General features: G+C 35.6%; 1 protein-coding gene across 1 annotated transcript in view; it reads left to right on the top strand.

The window, feature by feature from the left end:
- Positions 1-229: 229 nt before the first annotated feature.
- PTPRD (protein tyrosine phosphatase, receptor type, D) overlaps positions 230-11,222 on the top strand; it is a gene marked incomplete at its 5' end in the record, with an annotated part of 84,340 nt that continues 73,347 nt past the window's right edge. Inside the window, one exon of the mRNA XM_008578822.1 lies at positions 230-353. Within this exon, the coding sequence (XP_008577044.1) occupies positions 230-353 (124 nt within the window). The remainder of the gene's footprint in view (positions 354-11,222) is intronic.

Consider the following 11,222-nt stretch of genomic DNA (forward strand, 5'->3'; position numbering starts at 1 on the left):
GATTTTTTTTTGTTTGAATCAATGTTGGTGACTATCACTGTTTCTTACTATGATTAATCATTTCATGGTGTGCTGGTTATATTAGTGTTCAGCTTCACAGTTAGGATCATCATGATGAAGTATGGCTTCAGAGTTTTCTTTTTAAATCATGTTTCTTACTTGCGATAAACGCCTATAATTCGGTGTTGTTCAGTATTGATTATGCGTATGTGTTGTTTTTCTTTTAAAGTCGATTGACCCTGGCCAGCAGTTCACATGGGAACATTCAAACTTGGAAGTAAACAAACCAAAGAATAGATATGCAAACGTCATCGCATATGATCATTCCCGGGTTCTCCTCTCAGCAATAGAAGGTAAGGACATGCAGATTTTATTCAGACCTTTATTTTCATGGGCAAAGTATGTGCGTGAGGATATAGTTTTAGCTAGGTTATTAGCCATCTACTAAAATCGCTACTTAAGATTCGGGTATAGCTGGTTCTTGCTTTTTCTTTCTCACACAAATACAGCCAGTCCTCCACATCTGTGGATTCTGCATCCATGGATTCAACCAACGGTGGATGGAAAATATTTGAGAAAAAACTGTCTGTACTGAACATGCACATACTTTTTTTCTTGGTATTATCCCCTAAACAAGATAGTATAACAACTATTTACATAGCATTTATATCGTATTACGTATTATAAGTAATCTAGAGATGATTTAATGTATACAGGAAGATGTGCATAGATTATGTGGAATATTACACCATCTTATATCAAGGACTATCGCATCATGGACTTTGGCAGCCATGGGAGGTCCTGGAAGCAATGCCTCCTGGATACCGAGGGTTGACTGTGCATCTTACACAGGCACACAGTATCCTTGGCACCATATGGCACAGGAACATCCCTCATTACCTTCTTGCCTCTACCCTAGATGAGAGACTTGACAATGTAGTTGATGGTTTTATATGAGAAGCAAATTGAAGTTGCCCATTTTCTTTATGGTTGTTGATGGTTATGAATGGATGGATGATTGTCAGATGAGGCCCATAAACTAACTGGTTACTTTTTAAAGGGGAGGGGTAGGGGATTGTTTGTTTGCAAATAAATCTGGTTATTTACTGGAGATAATCTAAGGTCAGGAGTTGGAAATGTGGTGATTAATATAACATAAATTAAGCACATTGGAAACGTCTGGTATATCTAATTTGGGGACTGCTTTGTAATCTGTCTCTCACAATTGCAGTAAGGAGTGTATTCCAGAGACAATGATTGCTCCTTAAAAGATGAGAGTTACTCCTTAAAAATGCCTACCTTCCCTTAAGGATCCATAAGGAGGGTATTTTCCATTTACCTCTCACCAATGATAAATCCCGTGCACATGGTATATTAAAACAACTGGGAGTCCATGCTCCACACTCGACCTCTTGCTGGTCCTTTTGTCTATAGTAACAGATTGGATTGAAAAATCCTTAGAAAGTAGCTTACGCTGCCACTTGAATCTTTCCCTGTGCTAACAGTGAACCTGGACCACCACCTGTCACATACCACATTCATCCTTATGGGTGCCCAGAAGAGCTCTGTGACCTCTTCACACTTGAAAGTTCACTGTTTACCCTCTTGCAGATGTTTTATAGAACATTGAATAATACCAGCTTCAGACCTAATGCTTTTTTAGGACTTCACATTTCAAACGTGTTCATCTCTAGTTATTCAAGTATCTTTCTATTTTTTCTGCTTCCAAGACCTGTGATGACCACCATTTTATTTCATAATTCCAACCAAGTCCTACCACCTCCTTAGTGTCCAGAATTAAAAGTGAGACTCTGCTTAAAAGCTTTCCCAGTAAGCACTAAAGGGAACCAATACATTTATTTCTGTTTTGGGGGGAACAAGACCTTTTCTTATTTGAACAAACCCATATCTGTAGCCCCCCTTGCCTCAAAATGGTGTTGTGTACACAGATATATCTTGTAAAATTCTAATAATTAATTTAATTTTGACTGCAGAAAACAGTATCATCCTTTTGGGGGGGGGGCATCCAAAGATACTAGGTGTTCAATAGTTAATCAGTTTTTTTCAGAATGGAAAAAGGTTAAGTTCATCAAAATTTCACCAATGCTAGTTCAGGCAGGATAGTGTCAAATACATAACTGCTCCTGTTCAAATCTTGTTTAGATACTATAATCAATACATGTGGATAATTAGCAGATAAGGTTTACATATCATCTTTGTGTTTCCAATTCTAAAATGTAAAATGTCTTGTCTCAGGTCCCTTAAGTAATGTCTATAGTAAATAAGAAAATCCAAGTCACAGAGAGAGGAATCTTTTCTTCTATTAGCAAAGCAAGGTAAATTATAGAAATAAAAAAAGTGAATGTAAGTTGAGAATCTGTTTGGCATGGTCTTTGTTTCCAACGAGAATTAGGTCATTCAATACTACACTTCCCTGTACTTCACTCGCTTTGTCATTATTTTCCTTAACCTGTTACTTTCCACATCTTAACAGGAAAGTGTGTCAAGGGACAAAAAACTACATCCTTGTACCTTTATTATGATAGCTGTAAACTATGTGCATTTCATTCCTATGCTACTTTTACAGTATAAAAGCAAAAGCACTTAAATCAGACTAAAACCTGCCTTTTTATAGCTCTGTGCCCACAAATATTCCCTAAATCTAGAGCTAACCTAAAAACCAAAAATCTTTCAATGTTAAGTATTATGCAAAAGGTTAGAAGCATTTAATTGAAGTTTATGGACTATACAGAGAGCTTTAATCTAGATTACAACCATGAACAGCATTTTATCTTAGACTAAGCCCTAACCAGCAGGTATTTATGGGGGCAGTCAATCATCCTGCGGCTTACGCACAGAAGAGAAAATGCTGGTGGCTGGAACCACAGAACCACTAACTGAGGCTTCTCCTATAAAGGCAGCTTTAACACAGGGCCAGATTTTTCAAGTATATTGCGGTGTTAAGTTAACTTCATGCACAATTTAGAAAACTTAATGTGCTTGATTTGGGTTCCACCTGTGTCAGTAACTTAAATGTCTTTGGTTGAGGATTTTAATTTGGGTGTTTTTGTTATTCTTCTCTCAATGGTGCTCACCACTCTCTTCATATTACCTTGCAGAGTGATCGGACAGACTTTAAAGAAAAACTTGGAAGTGGCCACAGTAATTCATGTTTTCTTTATCTTTGTTTAGTAGAGCAAACTTATACCCTACTTCTACTAAAAGGAAGACAGGGGAAACAAAAATAAAAGAATCAGGAATTGTGTATGGGCACCATCATGCTTATTGAACTTCTTGAAAATAATAACACACACTACATGACATGTTTTCAAATCACAGTCATCTCACTTATGCTGGGAAAAATGCAGAATAAATTCAAGAGAGCCCTAATTACAAGATGCATTCAGTTGTTGAATTGTAGGGAAAGCAGTGTGGAAACAATTCAGTTTTTAATAAATCCGGTTACCATTGGGGTCTGCTCCATGTTTAAGCAGTTCTTAAGAGAAAATTGTAATTCCTGAAAAAGAACAGGAATAGTGGCAGGATTTATTTTAATGACTTAGGTAAATATTTTCAAATAAAGACCAAATGGAAGCTTGTACTTGTTTGTGAATACACAAAATATATAAGATGCTTAATCTTGTAAAATCCACAGTTCTTCAGAAAGTATACTTTTATTGAATTAGGAAAAGAGAAATGAACAAACCAAAATATGATGAACGAGGAAATCTGAGTTTGAGTCTTTGCTCTGTCACTAATTAGTTAGGTAACCTTGACTTCTCTGAGTATCAGTTTTATCAGCTGCAATGTCTTTCTCGCTGCTAAGAGTTATCTCTGTGTAGTTTCATATCAGTTATTTTATTTATTCTACGTAACAGTCTACTGAAAGGAGTGGTAGAAATATTTTACAAGATATATAGTTATCCATATTTAGAGATGAGAAAACTGAAGCTCAGACACAGAATTGGCCCAGAGTCGCACAGTGTATAAATAATATAGCTCACATTAGAACTCAGCTCTCCGGATTCCTCGACCCGAGTTTCCACTGGCCCACATTACTAACAGTACTTTCCTACTGATACAGTTTGTGACTGTGCCTAAGTTACTTAGCATGGATCTAAAAACCCAGCCTTATCTTTTTGCCTAAAAATCCATTTTATCACTTGGCATTAGCCTGATGGATAACACATTACATTTTAGAATGTCATTTCCTATTTTATGGCATAACTAGCCTGAAGCAATGACAAAATATGGGGAATCGTCAGTGGCCAAATGCATCAGAGTCATAACATTGCAGAAATAAGGTCAAGTGCATCTGTAACTGATTCCACAGCTGATCAATCTACTTACCTCTAATATCTTTTTATGTATCTTCAGTTTCTTATAAATTCAGGAATATCAATTAGTAACAGGTTATTTATTATAATGCCTTGTAACTTGCAAACATTAGTGAATTAAAGTGCTGGATTAAAAAAGAAGTTTTGTTCTAAAATATAATTAATCTTCACTGCTGCCAGTACTGTATTTCCATTAGTAGGATTATAATTAATATTTCAGGTTAAAAGCCATATGGACATGGGTTTTTATAAAATTTTCAGCCAAGTCTAAATATAAAGCAAAATTTAAATGCTGCATTTCAATTCAACAAAGACAAGCAGTTATAACAGATATGATTATCTGGGTATCTATTTTATGTTGGGCATCATATCATGAATTTTCTGTATAGTGTTCAGAACAACCCCAACAGTTACTTTTTATTATCTGAATTTACAGATGAGGAAACTGAAACATTATTAATAAATTATTTGACGTTTTTAATGAATAGCTGGGAAGTGGCAGAGATAAAATATTAATATATGTTAGTGGGACTCAAGGCCACTGTTCCCCCAATAGACCACTTGGGCCTCCAGCCACTTTTGAAGTCATAACAGCTGTGCCTACACACATCATACCTAATTCAAACACAGTGCCTTTCTGGCTGGGAAGATTCTAGGCATTTTGATATACGTATGATAGAGCTAGACGTCTTCAGTTGTATGGTTGGACTCCAGTCAAAGTGAATTATTCCAAGGAATAAATAACACAAATGATTTTCAGGTGAGGTTTTTATTTGTTTAATATTAGTTTTTAAAGTATATTGGGAAGGTCACTGAATAAGAAGACAGGAGACTAGAAACTAAATCCCAGTTTAAGCAGCTATGTGACCTTGGGCATGTCACTTAATGCAGTTAACAGTAATTCTTTGGGGGAGCTGGATCCTCTTGAGAATTTGATGAACATTTTAAATACCATTTGAAAACAAAAGGCACCTACACACTTTATTTACACACTAATTTCAGACAGTTCATGGACACAAGCCCTTTACAAGCCCATTCTCCAATTTAGGAACCCCTGACAGTGTCTTTTTTTCTATTTCCTTATGAAATGAGGATGTGTAAGACCCTTCCTGCCATCACTAAAATTCTCAGTGTTAATAGGATCTGAATCCTATTTCAGAATCTAAGTAGGATCATTGACTGGTGTATGATTGTCTCACCAAAACAAGTATAAATGATTTTAACTATGAGAGAGTAAGAGATAACAAAGACTAAGCCACAGTGTGTTATATGCAGTCTTTACCACTAGTTCTTATTAATTTGATTTAAGAAGCTTAGTAAATTATGGGTCTGTGTATTAGTCTGTTTGTGCTGCTATGACAAAATACCACAGACTGGGTAATTTATAAATAACATAAATTTATTTCTCACAGCTCTGGAGGGTTTGGTGTCTGGTGAGGGCCCAGTCTCTCTCTTCCAAGATGGTACCTTGTTGCATCCTCTGGAGGGGAGCAACAGAAAGGGGCAAACCATGTCCCTCAAGCTCTTATAAGAACCCTAATCCCATCCATTAAAGCTCTGCCCTCATGATTTAATCACCATGTNAGAAAATTGTAATTCCTGAAAAAGAACAGGAATAGTGGCAGGATTTATTTTAATGACTTAGATAAATATTTTCAAATAAAGACCAAATGGAAGCTTGTACTTGTTTGTGAATACACAAAATATGTAAGATGCTTAATCTTGTAAAATCCACAGTTCTTCAGAAAGTATACTTTTATTGAATTAGGAAAAGAGAAATGAACAAACCAAAATATGATGAACGAGGAAATCTGAGTTTGAGTCTTTGCTCTGTCACTAATTAGTTAGGTAACCTTGACTTCTCTGAGTATCAGTTTTATCAGCTGCAATGTCTTTCTCGCTGCTAAGAGTTATCTCTGTGTAGTTTCATATCAGTTATTTTATTTATTCTACGTAACAGTCTACTGAAAGGAGTGGTAGAAATATTTTACAAGATATATAGTTATCCATATTTAGAGATGAGAAAACTGAAGCTCAGACACAGAATTGGCCCAGAGTCGCACAGTGTATAAATAATATAGCTCACATTAGAACTCAGCTCTCCGGATTCCTCGACCCGAGTTTCCACTGGCCCACATTACTAACAGTACTTTCCTACTGATACAGTTTGTGACTGTGCCTAAGTTACTTAGCATGGATCTAAAAACCCAGCCTTATCTTTTTGCCTAAAAATCCATTTAATCACTTGGCATTAGCCTGATGGATAACACATTACATTTTAGAATGTCATTTCCTATTTTATGGCATAACTAGCCTGAAGCAATGACAAAATATGGGGAATCGTCAGTGGCCAAATGCATCAGAGTCATAACATTGCAGAAATAAGGTCAAGTGCATCTGTAACTGATTCCACAGCTGATCAATCTACTTACCTCTAATATCTTTTTATGTATCTTCAGTTTCTTATAAATTCAGGAATATCAATTAGTAACAGGTTATTTATTATAATGCCTTGTAACTTGCAAACATTAGTGAATTAAAGTGCTGGATTAAAAAAGAAGTTTTGTTCTAAAATATAATTAATCTTCACTGCTGCCAGTACTGTATTTCCATTAGTAGGATTATAATTAATATTTCAGGTTAAAAGCCATATGGACATGGGTTTTTATAAAATTTTCAGCCAAGTCTAAATATAAAGCAAAATTTAAATGCTGCATTTCAATTCAACAAAGACAAGCAGTTATAACAGATATGATTATCTGGGTATCTATTTTATGTTGGGCATCATATCATGAATTTTCTGTATAGTGTTCAGAACAACCCCAACAGTTACTTTTTATTATCTGAATTTACAGATGAGGAAACTGAAACATTATTAATAAATTATTTGACGTTTTTAATGAATAGCTGGGAAGTGGCAGAGATAAAATATTAATATATGTTAGTGGGACTCAAGGCCACTGTTCCCCCAATAGACCACTTGGGCCTCCAGCCACTTTTGAAGTCATAACAGCTGTGCCTACACACATCATACCTAATTCAAACACAGTGCCTTTCTGGCTGGGAAGATTCTAGGCATTTTGATATACGTATGATAGAGCTAGACGTCTTCAGTTGTATGGTTGGACTCCAGTCAAAGTGAATTATTCCAAGGAATAAATAACACAAATGATTTTCAGGTGAGGTTTTTATTTGTTTAATATTAGTTTTTAAAGTATATTGGGAAGGTCACTGAATAAGAAGACAGGAGACTAGAAACTAAATCCCAGTTTAAGCAGCTATGTGACCTTGGGCATGTCACTTAATGCAGTTAACAGTAATTCTTTGGGGGAGCTGGATCCTCTTGAGAATTTGATGAACATTTTAAATACCACTTGAAAACAAAAGGCACCTACACACTTTATTTACACACTAATTTCAGACAGTTCATGGACACAAGCCCTTTACAAGCCCATTCTCCAATTTAGGAACCCCTGACAGTGTCTTTTTTTCTATTTCCTTATGAAATGAGGATGTGTAAGACCCTTCCTGCCATCACTAAAATTCTCAGTGTTAATAGGATCTGAATCCTATTTCAGAATCTAAGTAGGATCATTGACTGGTGTATGATTGTCTCACCAAAACAAGTATAAATGATTTTAACTATGAGAGAGTAAGAGATAACAAAGACTAAGCCACAGTGTGTTATATGCAGTCTTTACCACTAGTTCTTATTAATTTGATTTAAGAAGCTTAGTAAAATATGGGTCTGTGTATTAGTCTGTTTGTGCTGCTATGACAAAATACCACAGACTGGGTAATTTATAAATAACATAAATTTATTTCTCACAGTTCTGGAGGGTTTGGTGTCTGGTGAGGGCCCAGTCTCTCTCTTCCAAGATGGTACCTTGTTGCATCCTCTGGAGGGGAGCAACAGAAAGGGGCAAACCATGTCCCTCAAGCTCTTATAATTATGGGTCTGTGTATTAGTCTGTTTGTGCTGCTATGACAAAATACCACAGACTGGGTAATTTATAAATAACATAAATTTATTTCTCACAGCTCTGGAGGGTTTGGTGTCTGGTGAGGGCCCAGTCTCTCTCTTCCAAGATGGTACCCTGTTGCATCCTCTGGAGGGGAGCAACAGAAAGGGGCAAACCATGTCCCTCAAGCTCTTATAAGAACCCTAATCCCATCCATTAAAGCTCTGCCCTCATGATTTAATCACCATGTAAAGGCCCCACCTCTCGATACTATCTCATTAAGTTTTACCATATGAATTTGGGGAGATACATTCAGACCATAGGACTCTCTTATTTTATTTTTTCTTATGCAAGGGAGTACATATTTAAAGTTTTGAAACATAAATACTTTTGTCATTTCTTTAACAAGTACTTTTTAGAAGGACCCATTTGCTTCTCAGGAACTTCCTTCCTGATGAACCATCCTAGGTTCTTCTAGCTTCTGAAGAGCTTGCTTAGACAAGTTACTGTGCCTCAGTTTCTTCATCTGTATAATGGGATTATTAATAGTACCCCCCTCCTAGAATTACTAGGTGGATTAAATGGATTAATGCACGTAAAGCCCGTAGAAGAGTCCTGGCACAGAGAAAAGGCCTAATAAATACTAGGAACTACTATGATTATAATTAGCGTTACAGATTTTTATTATGACTATAGATAGGTCCTTTTATCCACAGATGGAATTTCTTTTGTATATGATCTATGGAAAAATTAATAGTATCCAAATGAGAAAACTGCATATATTCAGAGTACTCTATGAAGAAAAAAATATTTATATTGGTGCTTGATAAATGGAAACCAGACCCATAATAGCATTACAAATTTTAACAAGGGGAAGAATATGTTCTTTTAAATGGAAATTCAAAATATATCATCTGCTGTTTGATTTGCATAATAGGAGCAATTCAAAAAAATCCAAGTGTAAATAATATAGATGATGTTACAACAACTTGATTATTTGTGAGATGGGCAATTTAGCACCTTTAAAATGAGAATGGCTCACAGGGAATTACCACCCTAAGATAAATCTAATTAAAAAAAATAATAAAGACAAGAAACTACAGCTATTCCTCTGTAATGATAATTCACCATTTGCCACCACACCAGTGCTCTACATTTAAGTCTTGTCTTAGCCTCTGTTCTGCAGAGGGTTCAGTGGATATATCTGTACCGATTCATTTAAAACAGCTGTCAGCATGTGTTAACATATTCTCCAATTTCACATTGTACCCATGCTGTGAAATATCTTTTTTTAATTTTTTTCAGGCCATATCAAGTAACCTGATGTGTTTCCAATAAGTAAAAACAAATCCCCCCCAAAATCAAACCTAGGGAAATAAGTTAATGCAATCTATCCAACATTTTCCAATAGAATGTTAATTATAGTGAATATCAGTGTTTCATATGAAGCTCTAACATTAAAGAATTAAAATTATTTTAATTATTTCTCATTTTAAAAGTAATAATCAAGTTGTTGTAACATCATCTATATTATTTACACTTGGATTCCCCAGTGAAGAATTCCTTTGATAGTTGCCATGTGCTCTTTCCCATGTCATGTTCTTTCTCTGTCCATCCCTTCCTCCCTCCCTCCCTTCCTCCTAGTCACTAGTGAATACTTTTGTGGGCATTACAAATTTCAACAAGAGGAAGAATATGTTCTTTTAAATGCAAATTAGAAATATATCATCTGCTGTTTAAAACTATATCATCATCTGAAATTTTTCTTTTATTTTACACTTGAAAGTTTATTTAGACTACTGAAGGAAGTTTACGAGAATATATACCTTATTTTTTTAAAAACAGTTTTTTATAAATCCTTTCCCATTATTGGTTAATTTCATTTTTTCCTCACATTATTCACAATATCAGTCCTTGATTTAGGCAGATAGTATAGTTTCTTTACCATTTCAGTCTTTCACTGTTCAAATTAATTGTGAGTATGATGAAATTTAATCCTTTTATTTCAGCGTGCTTTTTCTTAAATACATAAAGTGTTTGTTATTGAGGAGCAATGAACAGATAAATTTTTATAGCTTAATTTGTCTTAAGTAGCAAGGTAGATGGGACTTAGCACTGGAAAGTTGGAGCAGTTTCCCAGGGTGCTTAAGTCTTTATGAAAACTAATTGGAGCTGGGGTTTTTTTGTTTTTGTTTTTGTTTTTGTTTTATTTATTATTTATTTATTTATTTCATTTATTTTTTAAATTTTGTTTTATTTTGTCAATATACACTGTGGTTGATTATTGTAGCCCATCACCGAAACCTCCCTCCTTCTCCCCCCTCTCGCCCCCACTCTCCCACTCCCTCTCCCCCCTCCCTCCCAACAAGTTGTTCACTTGTCGTATCAACTTGAGGGAATTGTGATTGTTCTGTCTTCTTCCCTCCCCCTCCCCAGTTTACTTGTGTATGTGTTTATTTTTAGCTCCCACAAATATGTGAGAACATGTGATATTTCTCTTTCTGTGCCTGACTTGTCTCACAATATAATTCTTTCTAGGTCCATCCATGTTGTTGCAAATGGCAGTATTTGTTTTATATAGCAGAGTAGTATTCCATTGTGTACATATACCACAGTTTCCATATCCACTCATCTGATGATGGACATTTGGGCTGGTTCCAATGCTTAGCTATTGTAAATAGTGCTGCGATGAACATTGGGGAACAGGTATAAGTTCGACTTGATGATTTCCATTCCTCTGGGTATATTCCCAGCAGTGGGATAGCTGGGTCATATGGTACATCTGTCTGCAGTTGTTTGAGGAACTTCCATACCATTTTCCGTAGAGGCTGCACTTATCTTGCAGTTCCTCCAACAATGTATGAGAGTTCCTTTTTCTCTGCAACCTCACCAGCATTTATCATTCACAGTTTTATGGATATTA

This window comes from Galeopterus variegatus, unplaced genomic scaffold (genome assembly GCF_000696425.1).
Source record: "Galeopterus variegatus unplaced genomic scaffold, G_variegatus-3.0.2 Scaffold1765, whole genome shotgun sequence".
Classification (NCBI taxonomy): Eukaryota; Metazoa; Chordata; class Mammalia; order Dermoptera; family Cynocephalidae; genus Galeopterus; species Galeopterus variegatus.